General features: G+C 42.5%; 1 protein-coding gene across 2 annotated transcripts in view; it reads right to left on the reverse strand.

Moving 5' to 3' along the window:
- hydin (HYDIN axonemal central pair apparatus protein) overlaps positions 1-18,572 on the reverse strand; it is a 59,358-nt gene that overhangs the window by 6,930 nt on the left and 33,856 nt on the right. Inside the window, exons 53-83 of one of the 2 annotated variants that reach the window (XM_076874732.1) lie at positions 18,346-18,528; positions 18,055-18,174; positions 17,811-17,970; positions 17,560-17,732; positions 17,168-17,366; positions 16,960-17,053; positions 16,450-16,543; positions 16,193-16,358; positions 16,028-16,110; positions 15,672-15,818; positions 15,418-15,508; positions 14,710-14,914; positions 14,294-14,526; positions 14,046-14,194; positions 13,686-13,881; positions 13,429-13,525; positions 12,715-12,954; positions 12,475-12,617; positions 11,740-11,964; positions 11,485-11,645; positions 11,114-11,208; positions 10,737-10,956; positions 10,408-10,608; positions 10,203-10,320; positions 9,618-9,783; positions 8,953-9,100; positions 8,633-8,840; positions 8,315-8,536; positions 7,240-7,409; positions 5,820-6,018; positions 76-228 (exon numbers count right to left, since the gene is read on the reverse strand). In XM_076874732.1, coding sequence (XP_076730847.1) covers positions 76-228; positions 5,820-6,018; positions 7,240-7,409; positions 8,315-8,536; positions 8,633-8,840; positions 8,953-9,100; positions 9,618-9,783; positions 10,203-10,320; positions 10,408-10,608; positions 10,737-10,956; positions 11,114-11,208; positions 11,485-11,645; positions 11,740-11,964; positions 12,475-12,617; positions 12,715-12,954; positions 13,429-13,525; positions 13,686-13,881; positions 14,046-14,194; positions 14,294-14,526; positions 14,710-14,914; positions 15,418-15,508; positions 15,672-15,818; positions 16,028-16,110; positions 16,193-16,358; positions 16,450-16,543; positions 16,960-17,053; positions 17,168-17,366; positions 17,560-17,732; positions 17,811-17,970; positions 18,055-18,174; positions 18,346-18,528 — 5,059 coding nt within the window. Of the gene's footprint in view, positions 1-75; positions 229-5,819; positions 6,019-7,239; positions 7,410-8,314; positions 8,537-8,632; positions 8,841-8,952; positions 9,101-9,617; positions 9,784-10,202; positions 10,330-10,407; positions 10,609-10,736; positions 10,957-11,113; positions 11,209-11,484; positions 11,646-11,739; positions 11,965-12,474; positions 12,618-12,714; positions 12,955-13,428; positions 13,526-13,685; positions 13,882-14,045; positions 14,195-14,293; positions 14,527-14,709; positions 14,915-15,417; positions 15,509-15,671; positions 15,819-16,027; positions 16,111-16,192; positions 16,359-16,449; positions 16,544-16,959; positions 17,054-17,167; positions 17,367-17,559; positions 17,733-17,810; positions 17,971-18,054; positions 18,175-18,345; positions 18,529-18,572 lie in introns of both variants that reach the window. The other variant, XM_024801042.2, reaches the window with a different exon arrangement.

Genomic DNA, 18,572 nt, shown 5'->3' on the forward strand with positions numbered 1-18,572 from the left:
GAGAGGGTGACATGAAGTGCTGCTCGAGTGGACTGCTGTTTATGCATATCTTGCCTGCGTTGTCTGTCTGCATACCTTCTGATCAATTGGTGTATCTGTGCTGAGCATTAGGGTGCAAGAAAGGTCGATACTGCTGCGGTTTACTAGAACCACCTGTTTTTTCATCTTCTGACCCAGTTTCAGAGGTCCCAATTTCACCTTCTTCTGCCTTGGATGCTCAACTTCCAGCTACAAAAAGTCAGGATATGATATTAAAAACATACTGATTTTGATACATTTTATGGTCAAATTATGAAGCCGGTGGACATCAGAGCATCTTCACATTGGATCCAGGTTTTTGAAAATCTAATATCAATAAAATTATTAAATATGTAGCTTGATTTTATAAATCTTACATGTGTTCAAGTTGCTTTTTTCAAACACATAATACAGTTAAATGCTATATTGATATAAGCCCATATTAGATCTAAAAGATGCCTTTTAATCCATCCATAACCACTGTGAGGTGGGTATTCAATCTATGTTCTAGGTGTAGGCTGACAAGCTGCTCCTGGAGGTCAAATCAAATCAAATCAAATCAAATCACTTTTATTGTCACATCACATGCGCAGGCACACTGGCACAGCACATGCGAGTGAAATTCTTGTGTGCGAGCCCCACAAGCAACAGAGATGTGCAAACACAACAACACAAACGAGCAAAATACAAGAATGGCCAACCTGAAACTAATAAATATATGTACAATATATAATAGTATATGCATTTCTGGATGTGTATACTAAATATTTTCCTACGTGTGTGTGTGTGTGTGTGTGTGTGTGTGTGTGTATACACATTTTTACAAATTAAATAGTAAAAAAAAAAAAAATAATAATAATAATAATAATAATAATAATAAAATATATAAAATATACAGAGTTGAATATGTGCAAAACAAGTGGCATTTACAGTGGGGCAAAAAAGTATTTAGTCAGCCACCGATTGTGCAAGTTCCCCCACTTAAAATGATGACAGAGGTCAGTAATTTGCACCAGAGGTACACTTCAACTGTGAGAGACAGAATGTGAAAAAAAAATCCATGAATTCACATGGTAGGATTTGTAAAGAATTTATTCGTAAATCAGGGTGGAAAATAAGTATTTGGTCACCTCAAACAAGGAAAATCTCTGGCCCTCACAGACCTGTAACGTCTTCTGTAAGACGCTTTTCTGTCCCCCACTCGTTACCTGTATGAATGGCACCTGTTTGAACTCATCATCTGTATAAAAGACACCTGTCCACAGCCTTAAACAGTCAGACTCCAAACTCCGCCATGGCCAAGACCAAAGAGCTTTCGAAGGACACCAGGAAAAGTATTGTAGACCTGCACCAGACTGGGAAGAGTGAATCTACAATAGGCAAGCAGCTTGGTGTGAAAAAAATCAACTGTGGGAGCAATCATCAGAAAATGGAAGACATACAAGACCACTGATAATCTCCCACGATCTGGGGCTCCACACAAGATCTCATCCCGTGGGGTCAAAATGATCATAAGAACGGTGAGTAAAGATCCCAGAACCACACGGGGGGACCTGGCGAATGACCTGCAGAGAGCTGGGACCAAAGTAACAAAGGTCACCATCAGTAACACACTACAACGGCAGGGAATCAAATCCCGCAGTGCCAGACGTGTTCCGCTGCTGAAGCCAGTGCATGTCCAGGCCCGTCTGAAGTTTGCCAGAGAGCACATGGATGATACAGCAGAGGATTGGGAGAATGTCATGTGGTCAGATGAAACCAAAGTAGAACTTTTTGGTATAAACTCAACTCGTCGTGTTTGGAGGAAGAAGAATACTGAGTTGCATCCCAAGAACACCATACCTACTGTGAAGCATGGGGGTGGAAACATCATGCTATGGGGCTGTTTTTCTGCCAAGGGGACAGGACGACTGATCCGTGTTAAGGACAGAATGAATGGGGCCATGTATCGTGAGATTTTGAGCCAAAACCTCCTTCCATCAGTGAGAACTTTGAAGATGAAACGAGGCTGGGTCTTCCAACATGACAATGATCCAAAACACACCGCCCGGGCAACAAAGGAGTGGCTCCGTAAGAAGCATTTGAAAGTCCTGGAGTGGCCTAGCCAGTCTCCAGACCTCGACCCCATAGAAAATCCGTGGCGGGAGTTGAAAGTCCGTGTTGCTCGGCGACGGCCCCAAAACATCACTGCTCTCGAGAAGATCTGCATGGAGGAATGGGCCAAAATACCAGCTACTGTGTGTGCAAACCTGGTGAAGACCTATAGTAAACGTTTGACCTCTGTTATTGCCAACAAAGGTTATGTTACAAAGTATTGAGTTGTATTTTTGTTATTGACCAAATACTTATTTTCCACCCTGATTTACGAATAAATTCTTTACAAATCCTACCATGTGAATTCATGGATTTTTTTTTCACATTCTGTCTCTCACAGTTGAAGTGTACCACTGGTGCAAATTACTGACCTCTGTCATCATTTTAGGTGGGGGAACTTGCACAATCGGTGGCTGACTAAATACTTTTTTGCCCCACTGTATATACAGTGTGGAGTGCATAATGTTGAAGTTCCAGCAGTGAAGCTGAGGTGTCTATGACGTGTTCAGCAGTCTGATGGCCTGATGGAAAAAGCTGTCTCTCAGTCTGCTGGTTCGGGACCGGATGCTGCAGAACCTCCTTCCTGATGGAAGCAGTCTGAACAGTTTATGGCTGGGGTGACTGGAGTCCTTGATGATCCTCCCCGCTTTCCTCAGGCAGCGCTTCCTGTAGATGTCTTGGAGGGAGGGAAGCTCACCTCCAATTATCCGTTCAGAGCACCGCACTACTCGCTGGAGAGCTTTGCAGTTGTAGGCGGTGCTGTTGCCATACCAGGTGGTGATGCATCCAGTGAGGATGCTCTCAATGGCACAGTGATAGAAGGTCCTGAGGATGCGGGGGCTCATGCCGAATCTTTTCAGTCTCCTGAGAAAGAAGAGGCGCTGCTGCGCCTTCTTCACTGTTTTGTTTGTGTGTACTGACCACGTAAGATCCTCAGCCAGATGTACACCAAGGAACCGGAAGCTGCTCACTCTCTCCACAGCAGCGCCGTTGATGGTGATGGGGGTGTGTACTTCTCTGCACCTCCGGAAGTCCACTATCAACGCCTTTGTCTTTGCGACGTTGAGGGTGAGATGGTTGTCTTGACACCAGTGGGTCAGGGCGCTGACCTCCTCCCTGTAAGCCGTCTCATCACCGTTGGTGATAAGACCCACCACTGTAGTGTCGTCCGCAAACTTCACAATGATGTTGGAGCTGTTAGTGGCTGTGCAGTCGTAGCTGTAGAGTGAGTACAGGAGAGGGCTCAGTACACACCCCTGTGGAGCACCAGTGTTCAGTGTGATGGGGGATGAGGTGATGCTGCCCAGTCTGACCACCTGGCGTCTGTCAGACAGGAAGCTAAGGATCCAGCTGCAGAGGGAGCTGCTCAGTCCTAGATCCTGCAGTTTCCTGTCCAGCTTCGAGGGAACGATGGTATTGAATGCTGAGCTGTAATCTACAAACAGCATCCTCACATACGTGTCTCTCTTCTCCAGGTGTGACAGGGCAGTGTGTAGTGTCAGGGCTATGGCATCATCAGTGGACCTGTTGTGGCGGTATGCAAACTGTAGAGGGTCCAGTGAGTCGGGTAGTGCAGAGCAGATGAAGTCCCTGACCAGCTTCTCGAAGCATTTGCTTACGATGGGGGTCAGGGCTACAGGTCGCCAGTCGTTCAATGAGGAGATGGTGGAGGATTTGGGTACAGGGACGATGGTGGCCATTTTGAAGCAGGCTGGGACTACAGACGGAGAGAGGGAAAGGTTGAAGATGTGCGTGAACACTCCAGCCAGCTGAGCCGTGCATGACTTGAGGACGCGGCCGGGAATCCCGTCCGGACCAGTAGCTTTGCGTGCGTTCACCTTCCTGAAGCACTTCCGCACATCCTCCTCAGACACAGTGTGCGCACTGACGTCATCCGCGGTGCGCACACTGTCCGGTCTCATGGTGTTCGCTGCGTCGAATCTAGCGTAGAATACGTTTAGATCCTGACACAGAGAGGCCGTGGTCTGCGGTGTGCTGGTTTTCCCTCTAAAGTCTGTGATCGTGTTTAGTCCCTGCCACATACTCCGAGGGTTGTCAAACTGTTGCTCCACCCTGTCCCTGTACTCACGTTTGGCTGCTTTGATCGTCTTCCGGAGTTGGTAATGTGCGTGTTTGTAGTCCGATGTGTTCGCGGAGGCAAAGGCGGTGTTCCGTGCCGCCAGTGCCGCGCGAACATCTACGTTAATCCAGGGTTTTTGATTTGGGAAGGATTTGACTGTTCTGGATGGGACGACATCTTCCACGCATTTCCTGATAAATCCACAGACTGAGTCTGTGTATTCATCAATGTCTCTGGCGGCCACGTGAAACATTTCCCAGTCCGCGTGATCAAAACAGTCCCGCAGCGCAGACTCCGATTGGTCCGTCCAACAGTGCACCGCCCTCCGGGTTGGAGCTTCCTGTTTCAGCTTCTGCCTGTAGGCGGGCAGGAGCAGGATGGAGCAGTGATCTGATTGGCCGAATGGGGCGCGGGGGAGGGCTTTGTACGCATCCCGGAAAGAGGTGTAACAGTGGTCGAGTAGCCGGTTTCCGCGTGTGTTAAAAAGGATGTGTTGATGGAGTTTTGATGAGACTTTCTTCAGGTTTCCCTTATTAAAGTCTCCGGCTGTGATAAACGCTGCCTCTGGGTGTGCGGTTTCCTCGCTGCTGATCGCGCTGTACAGTTCCCTGAGTGCACGGTCAGTGTCGGCTTGTGGGGGAATGTAAACAGCCGTAATAATCACTGCTGTAAATTCCCTCGGTAGCCAGAATGGCCGGCACTTAATCATCAGGTACTCCAGGTCCGGTGAGCAGAAGGATTTGACCGGGTGCACGTTCGCATAATCACACCAGCTGTTGTTGATCATGAAACACACACCACCGCCTCTGCTTTTCCCAGTAAGATCCTGTGACCTGTCCGCGCGGTGCACAGAGAACCCCGGCAGTTGTATTGCGGAGTCCGGTACTTTGTCCGATAGCCAGGTTTCTGTGAGGCAGATCACGCAGCAGTCCCGCATCTCTCACTGTAACGATGGTCTGTAAGTGCGCCGTCTCAGTCGAACCAGAACGCCAGATCTTCTCCCTCTGCGTCGGCGTTTGCGGCCTCCAGGGCCAGAGAACAAAGGCGTCTCAGGTGAGATGAATGGGGGGTCTGCAAACGGAGCGTCCGTGTTGCAAAACTTGAACTCCGGAAAGTTATAAGAAAGACCGTCTTTTATGTCCAGTAAGGTTTGTCGGTCGTACACAAGGAGACAAGTGCTGCTCGTGAAAAAATAAAGGAAAAGTAAAATTAAACACAGAAGAAAGCCGTTGCTTGGGGGAGCTCGCGACGACGTACCCAGGTACAAGAGAAAGCTCAGAAGGGACAGGGCCTTCTCTATTGCGGCTCCTAATCTGTGGAACAATCTGCCCCAGCACATTGGAGAGGCCTCTTCACTGTCCACTTTTAAAACCCATTTTTACTCCTTGGCTTATGACACAGTCTGACCCTGATTTTATTGTTTTAATCTAATGTGCTGATTTTATTGTATTAAATGTAATTCTAATTATCATTTTATACTCTTTTATTATTATTGTTGCTCTTTGTGCTAATTTTATTATTTTAAATATCATTTTAATTATTATCTTTTTTTTTTACGACAAAATTGTATTTTGACGAAAAACCTAAATATAGTTGTTGAGTCCACCACATGCACAGTGGTTCTCACCTTCATCTCGATGCCCTGCCCCAGTATCTCCACCTGTTTTGTGACACAGCTGTTTAAGATGAAGGTGAGCTTCTCGTGGTACTGACATGGCTCACGAGGATAAAAGGTGAATGGTATCTCTTTTACACCAGCAGGTGACAAAATATCTGCATGGAAGTCCATCTCCAAGAAAGCAGTGTTCTTGAACTGGCACTGGATGCTGAGGAGCAGAAGACAGGAATCTAATTTTAGACTCTCAAAGTCTCATTTATTCTGATTATAGTAACAACTGAGTGGTGGAGAGAAACAGAACTGAGGCATCCTGCTGAAAGCACAAGATTTGAAGGATCAGATTCTGTGAGTCAAATTTTTGTTTATCTACACAGCAACGTGCTGTTCTCAGAGTTACCTGACACAAAAAAACAAAAATCTGAATGATACTAGAGCCTGACTGATATATTGGTGGCGTCACTATCAGCGATATTAGCGATATGCTAGTATTTGTATTTGGGACGAATGATAAACACAAATTAAAAAGTAAAGAAGAGGCAGGAGAAACATCCTTTTACGATGTTCTGAGTGTTGATTTTGCAAAGTTTGTCAAACAGAAATAAACTATGCAACATCAAAATCTGCAGTTTCCCAGTGGCAACATATAAACTGAACAAATACAACAACTGGCTGATTCGAGCAGAATGTAAATGAGTAATCCATGGTTTGCTGCAGCAGTTAAAAAAAGCGTATTTTTAAACTGCGACACTGAAAAAATGCTGAGTAAAAATTCTAAATTGAATTAAAAGCAATTTATCAATCAGGCTCTAAATGATCCTCTTGTTTCTGGACCTTCTGTGTGATGTTACTTCCTGTTGTAGGAAGCCTGGGACAAGATTATGTGACATTGAGCTGCAACCACCATGAAGGGCTGACACAGTCATTAAGTTACTGTAATCAACTGTAAAGTGTTTTGAATGTGCACATGTTTGAGTGTAACTGATATTGTCATGTTGCTACCCTATATGAAAAGAATTAAAGATCTGCTTCAGGAAAAGTTACAGCAGTGTCTCCCTCTTCTTCCCACGCATCATGCCGAGTTGGCCAGGACAGGACCAGCCAACGAGCCAGATAAGAGTAAAACCAGTAACAGCTTTTGAATGTTTGAAGAACCTTGAATCCTAGAAAAACTGGAATTCAAACTACGACAACAACTGTTTAACATTAAGTTACCATAAATCCAGAAAACTAGTTTAGAGATAAGAAATATCAAATGTCAGTTACCTTACATTTTAAAATAAATCTGTTCTGCTTTGATGATATTTGCAGCAAAACATTATGTGTTAATATAATATTAATATTACATATTATATTATATTAATAAATATGCGAACTCTAATCCAATAGTTCATAAAAAAATCATGCTTATGGTTCGGAGACTTAAACACACCTGATGTCCCTCTTGCCATTGTTCCTTAACACTAGGGTCTGAGTTGCCGGTTCCATACCAGGACAGTACAAGAAGCACTTCCCAAAGTTAAGCTTGATAGAGGAGAATTCGAGACTGGGTGATACAGCCTTGCCTTTTATATCAAAGGCAAATGTTGGCCCATGTTTCACCTGATGAGATGAATCAAGAAGAAATTTACATCAGAAAGGGAAATGCCCAGAAAGCAAAACTCAATAATTATTATCTTTCACACCTAAGGCTGGGCCATATCATACCGTTCACGGTAATACCGGTATAGTGTTAGGCAATGATAAGAAAATAAAATGTCGCGATAGAATATGGGTAAAACGCACATTTCGCCTTTGTTTTCATACGCACATGGCAGAAAAAGCATGGCGGCGACGGAGAATGAGAAGGCGAAAGAGGATCGTCGAATGAAACAGATGAACCAGAATTGGTTTGTAAAAATGGTGCAACTTCAGTGGTGTGGAACTGGTTTGGCTTTCATCCGTCAGATACACACCAAAGCACATTTTTTGGTAGGGCATGCAAGCAGGCCGTCGTTATTACCGTGTTTTTCGGAAAATAAGTCGCTCTTAAAATCCTTTGATTGTCTGAAAAATGGACAGTGCTCCTTATAATCCTGTGCGCCTTATGTATTCTGGTTGTGCTCACAGACCTCAAACCAATTTTATGTAGTACACGGCGCTCGAAAATCTGTCAAAAAATGTTTTAGCACGACCTTGATAAGCTACAAAGACACATTATACATGGTTATGCTCAGGATATGTCAGCCCATTTCCACTGGAAATGCCTTTTGGTTAAACTGTCAGCAAGGAAACAAAAAAAAACATCACACAATACTCAGATAGACAGACTTAGTTCTAAAAGATGATCTATTTTTATGGTATAACAATAACTGCTAATGAAAATGATAACTTCAGCCAAACTGCCTACATGTACATGAGCTTTTCTTAAAAGAGAACTACAAGCATGATGTTTTCCTTTAGTCTTAAAAGCCTCGATGATCCTTTAAAGCATGTTACTTCTGTAAAAATCCACACCAGCCTATTACCTTGATATTTAGTTTGACGTCTTTGAGGTTGCAAATGCACTGGGGGGAAAAACACAGTGAAGACTGCAGCTGCTTCCCAGCATCGATGGCAGCATTTTGTGTTTTTGTGACTAAGTGCTGTTGCAGTGCTTTGGGACCCGTTAGTTCAAAGTTCACTTCCAGGATGAATCTTGACAGATTGGACACCAGAAAAGTAAAAGTGGATTGCTCTGAAATCCCCACCTGTACAGAAAGACACACAGGAAGCTCTAAGTTGTCATGTAAAGGAAGGTGACTGTACATATATACATATGAATATTTTTGTCTGTATCATCTCACCTCCCCAAAGTCCAGAGTTTCTTGGTGGTTGGGGGCAATCATTTTGAGGCCCCCCTCTGGCTTCTCAACTTGTACAGAAGTGCTCAGGGTGAAACAATCAGCCTTAATGATCAGTGTGAGTGGCTCTGACTTCTTCTTCACCCTCAGAACCACTTTGAAACTCACATAACCTTCACAGGAAGGTGTGAACGACACCAATAATGGCAACCTGCACAAAACAGTTTACAATTATCTGATGCAGTTTTCTCTTGGACTTTCTATAACATGCCATTGGGGAGCATATTTCATCGCTATCTAATTAAGATTATAATGTCATTAACCTGTTTTGGGGTGCCACTGTGCCAGTCATGGGCTCCAATATGAGCCTCGATTGCTGGTCTTCACAGAAAAGAGATGAAGGAACCACGGAGAAATGGAAGGGCTCTTCCTCTTCACTCACAAAATTAACTGCCTGTTCCACTTTTTGTCCTTTAAGAGTACATGGAAAAATTCAAAGTAATCTGTATCAGAATGTGATAGATTAATTTATTCTTAGAAACACCTATTGTGGCAACACATCTGCCATTAACACCAAGATATCATTAGAGACAGTATATTTACTAATCTTAAGGCATAAACTGAAAGAGGAGCTGTGTTGGAAGTGGGTTGCAAAGCAGCTTGCAGATGCACATCAACCGTAGGCAGGCTAAAGAAACTTAGGTAGCATGCCCTGTGTGAGAGCTGCCAACTGGATTTGTGGAAGGGCATTGGTAGAGCCATCAGCTGATGCAGGCAGGGACTGAGTTGGCAGAGCAGGACATCATCACACTTGCTGTAAATCTATGCTCAATTGAATGACATGTATTCTTTGTTGCATTTCATTAGCCAAGCCAGTTAAAGACAAAAAATCATCTAATTTTACCATCAAAAGAAGCAAATACGCACAAAGTATGAGTATAAGGGATTATTTGAACGTTTGCTTTTGTATATATTAAAACTGAATTACCAAGAAGCAGTTCCCCAAAGTCAAAGTGAGGTCTGTCGAGATAGGTGATTGGTTCTCTAGCAGTGCCCACACATAGGAAGGGAACAGATAGCGAGAGAGTGTCAACAATGAAGGTCCAGAAGGACTCCACTGCATCCAGCTGCTCGGCAACATACTCAAAACACACCTGCAAACAAAGCAGACAAAGCAGGTTCAGGGGTGGCCAAGACTCATTCATGAAAACATACAAGTTACTGGAGCTCAAATTGCCAAAAACGTTAATGGTGGTTCTGATAGAAAGGTATCAGAATACCCAGTGCATCACAGTTATTTGGTATTTTCATGGCAAAAGAGAGGTGGTGGTGGGGGTGGGGGTGGGGGGGCTAGATATCAGGCAGGTGGTCATAATGCTATATACTGTTAGTTCAAGAAAAACACGTGGAGTGAGTGAGATGAATAAAGACAGATAAAGGTAAAAGAAGAGAACCCAAGACTGACAAATGGAGAAAATGAGATCAAGATGGGAATCAGGTAGTACACTCTGTGAGATACTTTACGACGAAAAGACCATCACTGTTATGTGGGCTGCACTCTGTCTATTCTTACTTCTGCTTTGTTCCCAGGGGGAATGACACCAGATGGAACGAGACAGTGGAAATGGCTCCTACTTTTGTCCTTACACCTCCATTTGAATGAGTAGGGCTTACTGGTTGGGTTCACCACACTAAAAGACCTAAAAAGTCAACCGAGAGCATGAAACATCCCGGGTTACACTGACAGAGATAGAAGTTCTAACCTTACTTGCTATTACCTTGTTGATGGTACAGACAAACCAATGGCATGAATCTCCAAAATTCTGGTGTTTGGGTCCAGAGGGCCACTGAATTCAGAGTTACGACGGTTCCCACTGATGTAGTCTGAATCTTCCAGGTCAAAGTGGAATTGGGGCAAAAGGCTGCGGCCACACACTGAGATACACGGGGCCTGTTCCCCATCCTGCAAGTTCTGAATACTGGAAGAAAAGTGCATACCCACAAAAAGGAAAGAAAAGCATTCAAACCATTGACGCCATTTTCAAAAAACATGAAGAAAATACCTAGTTAAACGTTTACCTGCATGGAAATGTTACACTTCCCTTACCTGCAAAACAGCTTTCCCTGAAAAGTGGACACCTGCAGGGGTAAAAAGCGAACAGTGAAGTTCTGCCTGGCACCCGGCTTCATGGTCCCTACGCTGGGTTCAATGCTGAAAGGAGGAAGCTCAGGGTTCAACATTAGAAGTGACAACAAGTTCGCCAGAGGACGGGCTTCAGTCAGCGATCCTGCTGATCTGCTGCCAGGTCGAGAAGTCGAGGTCCCCTCTGTTAAACACCACATGTAGACATTTACACAGAGTCAAGTCCAGGTTTTAAAGTATTCACGTGTAGGTACAGAAAGAAATAGCACTTATTTTCAGGATCAAATCCAACAATGACAAGTTGACCCAATAATATTGATGATATAATATTTCTGTCGTACCTTCTTGGTCACAGCTGACAATATTGCTGCTTGGATCCATGAGAACTTCCCAGGAGAATTCCACCTTCAAACTTCCCTCATTCACAACCTGCAGTCTACGTGCGTGTGTGCAGACAACAAAAAAAGTAACACTCAGAAATACTCAGAAAGAAAGACATATTTTTGAATTTACATTTATGGTGCCCACTGTTGAGGAATGTAATGTTAGATATACATCACATATAAGCCTTTAGTGGCTATCTTTTTGATCTTTAGTATTTTCATTTCTATCTGATGAATAAGAAACCCCAAATAATGTTTCACAAGAATACCATGTTATATATTATTAGGTTTGATGACTTGGAATATGTTGTACACAAAACCTGACTTACTGCTGCAGCCTGGTTTGGAAAAGCATGGTGTTCTCAAAGAGGATGGTGTCTGTGCTGCAGCTTAACTTCACATAGTCGCAGACAGCACTGATGCGTAATTCAAGCTCCACCTGAGAGCCGTCGACCACAGAGCAGCAAGGCTCAGGATCTGTTCTTATCACCTGGATAAAAGAATGTGATTTATTAACTTGTCTCCCTATACAGCATTTGACACCACTTGTCTCTCTAACACAATAAGCTAGGGCCCACATGTACCTTGTCCTTTACAGCCTGTTTGGATGCATCTGAAGCTTTCTCTGAAGAACTCAGCCAGTGTACCGTCTTGTGTCGGTCATCCCAGTCAGCTACCTCCTCTACAGGCTGCTGGAACTCCACCTGGCAAACCTTACATCTCATTTGCAGCTGAGACAGAGTCACTGCCTTGCTGGAGCTAAATGTGACAATTACTTCCTTAGAGCAACCAGCATGAAGGTGTCCCACCTGTAACAACAAGCAGCTAAATGTTTTCCTGAGCTGGCAGTAAAACAAGCAAGAGAAAATGTAAAATTACTACAATCAATGTCTTAGGAAAGGAACTGCGTGTGTTCAGAAATAATGTCTATAGCTGTATTTACTATTTGTTGACGCTGGTTTGATTCAAGATTATTTTTATTGTCATTGTCAGCACTACCTCAAATATTCAACGCAGAACGAAATTATGTTGCACAAGCTCACATAAAAACAAAACAAACATCAATACAAAGTTTAAAAAGAGCAAGTATAATAAATAAATGAATATAAAGTCATTGGTACATATTTAAAACCACAAATTATTTAATTATTGCACAAGAGAAATGCTGATTGCACTGAGGCATTATTTTGTTTCAAAAATAATGCCAAACTAACCAGCAACTTTTGACAATGCACATTTTATCACTGCTATGAAAAAGTATTTTTTGGCTCCACCATTTAACAGTTTTGACAGCCTCTGCCACTTTGTTGATATTTTACCTGTGGTGAAAAGCTGACATGAGGTCCACTAGGGGGCCACTCAAACCTCAGCACCTGGCTGCTGCTGTGGTTGGTCATAGTAAAACTTTCTTTGTATGGAACGTTTACATGGCAGTCACCAAAATCCAGCACCTCATAATTACCTATAAATGAGAAATTAGGTCTTTAATAAAAGACTCAAGCTTCTGTTGAACTAAATCACAAGATTAGGAGGTTTTGTAAAAGAATCTTATGCCATACCTTCTTTTTCATCTTCATGATCTATATCCTGCAACGACCTGCTGATGTGATCTAGAGAGACGATTGGCTGGTAAGCCTCTCCTGTTACTTCTATTGTAGTGTTGCTCTGCTGGTTGTCCTTCACTTGCAGTGACATTTTTGCCTTGACACTCAAGGGTTTATCAGAGCAGAAGCCAACCTCAATCTCCACTGGTTCATTACTCTTCAGCTTTAGGTTTACTCTGTGCACCGATTTGTGCTCTGTGGAGAAGGAAAAATGTCAGAAACCATTGAGGAGTGGGAAGTGTGAATGGTTTAAAGCCTCACCCACTAGTTTTCAGTGCATTTGTTAAACTAAAACAAGATCACACTTGACCTCAAAGAAAAGACAGGGTAAAACCGAGTCATGTCGGTTAGGATCTATAAATCATAAATTGGGACATAAATTGAATGGGAAGTTCTTGCAATAAGGTCACGTTGATGCTCATGGACTATAAAGAACTGCCAGCTAATGCGATGAATAGTTACAACAATATGTAAGACAGTACCCAGCAATGTTAAGATGGCCACTTAGGAGAGAAAGTCACACTACAGCCTTAAGAACTCAGACTTAGATTAAAGAAATGTCAGCTGTATTTTCAGAGTGCCGTGGTAAAACGAGCATTAAAACATTACAGTTAAAATTACAGTGCACTTTTCTGTAGGTGTTGTTTCACAAATACAAGTTTTATTTACCTGAAGCACGCTGTGTGGAGTCCACTGAGGCGTTAATGTTGTCAGACGCAGCTTTTAGGGTGAACACACCATGCTCATCCAGCATGTCAATCTGGACCTATACACATTTTCAGAAAACACATTCATTATTCATGAAATCCTACCTAGACTGTTTGTTATGTTTCTGAATGCATTGTAAATAATAATATTTATATTTTGGTATAATTTGGTTTTACTGAATTTAAAATGGATAAACAGACAAATTTCCTTCTTCTCACCTCAGCTGGAACATTTCCATTATTTAACAGCACCAGGGGTCGGATATGTCTGCGCCCTACTGGTACCCGTCTGAAGTGCAGCACTGGGCTTCCTTTACTGCTCCTCAGACCTGGACGTACCACACAAACACTGGGCAGAGTGCCTTGTCCCAAAAGGTCAAACTCCAGCACGCTGGTCTTAATTGTGGGTGTCACTCTTAATCCAGCAGAGAGAAGAGAGCAGGGTGGGAGAAGTCAGCAGCAGAAAACAACCGGTGCTGTTATTGTTATTATATACAGTAGTAACAGGGATTAAAAAAGGGATAGAAAAACTAAAGACAACACCACCGCAGTGGCATACACAGTCATTTGCTTCTTTACCTTCCACTTCCCTCCACCTTGGCCTCAAACACAACACTGTAATGCTGCATTGCCTGAGGTGTGAAGGTGACAACAGCAAACGCGTGCGAGAGGCTGGGAATGCTCAGTGTTGTCACAGGCAAGTCAAAGACCTCAATGTGTCGGGATGACTGTAAAACATACATATTTTAGACTCAAACTTCTACCTACATTATGATAGACAGAAACAGTCCGATATACATTTATCCTTGTGACTTTAAACACTTCACCTTAGGCCCAGCACTTCTGATGGCCAAGCTGAGCATGCAGGGGACCTTGCTGCTGTTGGTGAGTTTGAAGCGAGCTCGGCTGGTTTGACCCACCAGGATTTTGTTGAAGATAAACTTATTTTCATCCAGCACAAAAATCCCTTTAGCATTGCAAAACTGCTCTGAAGAAAGCTGGCTACTGCTGCAGCACAGATGGTGTTCCTCAAAGATGGAGGCCATATCCAATACTATGCCTAGAAACCAAAAAAAAAGAGCTAGATATAATATGATTTAAGTCAAAGAACGGCTAGCAGTAAGTTTAGAACAGAATTTGATCTTTGATCAAAAATCTTTTTAACATGCCTTTGGTAATTTCAGGACTGTAGAGCTGAGCCTGACCAGCTTTACTGATCAAAAAAGAATCATGCAGCTCTCACCTGGCTTGCAGACTTCAGCCAGCAGTGTGTAGGGTATGCCATCAGGATGGTCTGAGGGGTCACGCCCAATGATGTCAATGTGCAGACCCTGGCTCCACCTGCCCAGCTGTTCAGCTGCACAGTCCACTGTCACCAGCTGCTGAGACCCTGGCTGTAGGCTCCCAATGCAGGGAGACACTGAGAACATACCCACGCTGAGGCGATTCTGGAAGAATTCAGGAAAATCAGAAGAAGCAAGGAGAGGTGATGAGAATACTGAAAGGAGTACTTACAAAAAGAAATCAAATTTAATGTCAAAGAGCAGAATTTAGTTTATTTTGCTTTACAAACTATTAAGCATAAAAATCAAAGACACTAAATTATACACAATTTTATTTCATGACCATCATCACCGTTTTTTGTATTGCTTCCCTGTTAAAATTAAGGGGTTTTATCGTGTTTCTTATTAATTCACTTTATAGACCTTTTCAGTGTCTATTTTGTCTGTTTTACTTTTGTAAATCCATAACAACTCAAAGGAACTGAAAGAAAAAATGTCAGGACTGTTTTGTGATTATTCATGTGTTAATTATTAGCTTGACTAATCTCAAAATAAACAGAAAATGTAACTCTAAGAAAATTAATGAAGAGTCCAATGACTGTAAAACCACAAACAGGACCATCTATCAGGCACTGTCACTGGTGTGAAATTCACCAGTGTTCTCTCACCTGAAGAAAACTCTGAAAGGATTCTGGTGGTATTTTGGCAGCATTGGGCCTCCCTGAAAGGGTCTCTCTTGATATAGTCTTACCTGGACCCCTGAGACCAGAATGTAAAGAGAAAAAAAATACACAATTTATTAACAATAAATGTTACAAAATTTTGTTTTGTGAACACTAAAACTAAAAATGGTGGAGCAAATAAAATATCTTTAAAATAACATGTGCTGGATGTGTTGTTTTCGTGTGTTCTGTTGGCCTACCCTGTCCTCACGGGATCTGTGATCATGCGGCAGATGGTGAAAGAGGCCTCAAAGACCCCATTGTTTTCTATGGTGAAGCTTTGGCTTTTCTTGTTGCCATAGATCAGAGGACCAAAGTTCAAGTCGGATGAAGGTGTGATCTTGTACCTGAAGAGAGACGAACATAAAACACCAAAAACAAAAAAACAACTGCTAAGCTGCTTCATATGAGCAAAATAAGAGGCTGGAAATGAGATGAAAGAAACACAGTTTTTCAAATTCTATACTATAATACGATAATACAATAATGTTTCTGCACTATTAATAAATAATATATTAATAGTGCAGAATTAGTGAAAGCGTGAATCGGCCTTCACCTGGTGAAAACAGATCGGGCTGAAACCCTGATCGCCACGATAGCTACAGTTTCTCCTCCTGTCCCAATGCTCGGTTCAATCACCTGCAAAAGATTAGCTCACTCAGTGTCAGCTATCAATTATTTAAATCTTTTAAATAAAGTTTTTACTTTTTATGGATCGAACCTGGCAAGGCAGGATAGGTTGGTCTTTAATGAACACTTCCACATCAGGTTTGAAGAGGATGTTCACTGTTGCGGGCTTGTTGGGCATCAGACTACCACACTGAGGAGACACTTTGAAAATGGAGTTTAGGTCTGGCTGCGCTGGGTCTGTCTGCTCAACATTAAACCTTGTGATAAGAGAACAATAAAATTAAATGACCGTTCCATGAAAACCTTTATATGAATAAAATATTGCAAAAACTATCAGTTTAAACTCACTTGTAAGATACTTCATATTTTCCTTGGTTTTTCAATCTGAGTGACAGTCTGACATCCTCAAAGACTCTGATGGTTCCAAAATTAAGACAGCCATCTGACATAGAAACATGAGCATGTAGTACATTATTGGTGGTTATTATATCCTGCCACCCACTCAGTCAGTCATTTTGCAGTGCTATCTGTTAATGGTCCTTAGCTGCGTTAGATGCCGGTTCTCTGTGACAAAAATATTTCCTCATGATAAAAAGGCAGCTCTACTTAATTTTCATTATTTAAGGAAATATAAATGTATATAACAATGTCTGTATGATGGATTTTCAGTTACTGTAACATCCTTGTTACATTTTTTCAACTTAAATATCATTTTTATGTGACTCCTTCTTTTGCATAAAATGTGGAGAATGGAAGTGCAGGTTCAAAATGGTCAAAATCGGATTGTTTACTGCATTTAAATCAATAAAAGGCCCACATTCACTTTCACATTTAAACGAAAAGCTGTTTCATTTGTACCTGGACTGATTTCCAGGTCCACGTCATAGGCTTCGGCAGTAACCTGAATATTTTCAGTGTATACAACACCTAGGATTTTCTCCACATCGGCTACCTGGAAAAAAACCCACATGATGCACTTCTGTGTGTATAACATGTCTATAATATATTCATTTATTTCATGTTATTTATTAACTACAGCATGAGTACTGCTCTGGTTGTACTCTACCTCCAGACGCAAGATTCTCTTAATATTGAGTGGCCTTCGGGCTCTGAAGCGCAAGCTCAAAGGGAAAGAAGAGTTAGGTGAGATGATGCCCTGATCTTGTGGCACAGTGAACTCATCACCCAACTCTTCCACACCCTGCAATCTCCAGGACACTGGCAGAGCTGTCTTATTATACATCATAATGCTGCGGCTGTCCCTCCTGGGCAGGATAAAAAAGGTTGGGTGAAGAGAGAGAAATCCCAAATTATCCACTGTGGCATATTTTATCATTGAAGCTCCTTTCTTTTGAGAAAATTCTTCATGGTTTTTTTTTTTTTCAAATTCACTTTTGAATCTGTAAACTGAGCAATAGTTATCCGTGTTCCCTGAATTACTGCGGTATATGTTGGTACCTGTGCAGCAAAATCCTGTCAAAGTGCAAATGCTTGCTTTCCAACTCCAACTCTGGCCGAACGCCCCAGCACGAAAGCTCAATGACCACAAGCTCAGGATTGTCTTTGATCTGGCAAATCAAGCCGTCCTTCATTTGTCCTACTTTTGTTGGGTACGACCAAAGCGTCAACTCCTTGTAGGGTGGAAAAGTATTTAAATGTAAGTAGAGAAAGTAGAGTAAAATTATCAGACAGCATTAGTGCTATTCTACCTGTTTCTGGTTCGGTTTGAGGGTCATGGCTGGGGGGTCCAACAGATATGTGGTGGCCTGCGTATCATGCTTGAAACTGAATTGGACCTCAGCCTCCAGACATGAGTTATTGTGAATCACCAGCTTCTCTGAGTTCTCGGGGTACCTGTTTTCCTTGTATCTAGAAAACACACACGTGAATCTGTAAATACAAAGAAAGCCACAACCACATGAAACCATTTATAGCCATCGTTCTGCCTCTCACCTGTCTCTGGTCTTGCCACAGAGCAAAGGTCCAAACTCAAAGTATCCAGGTTTAATTACATAGGTCTTCAGAAGCCCCTCTTTAGTTTGAGTGACTTTCTTACTGTGGGGAAACACAGTCCTGTGGAAATCACACACAAAAAGTCAGACTATTAAAAAGCTTCAAACTTAATTCATCTGTGAAAAATAGATCTAGATTTTTACAAAGTGAGGCAGAACACAACACGCCAACTACAACCTCCCCGTTTGCAGTTATTTCACTACATTAGTTCATCACACTACGCAGACTGACATGTAATCACTGCTGATGGAAGGATAAGTAGAAACTCCTCTGCAGATGAGCTGGTTGAGTCTCCGGGTCCCGACTATCTCAAAGTTGAAGGTATGTTTAAAAGTTCCTGGTGACTCTGAGTAGAACCAGATCTTGAGTACCACCTCACCGCCAGCTGGCACAACCCAGCGAAATGCTGTCAGACTAAATGCATACAAGCACACATTCAGACAAGCAGCACCAACAAC

This window comes from Maylandia zebra, linkage group LG16 (assembly GCF_041146795.1).
Source record: "Maylandia zebra isolate NMK-2024a linkage group LG16, Mzebra_GT3a, whole genome shotgun sequence".
Taxonomy (NCBI): Eukaryota; Metazoa; Chordata; class Actinopteri; order Cichliformes; family Cichlidae; genus Maylandia; species Maylandia zebra.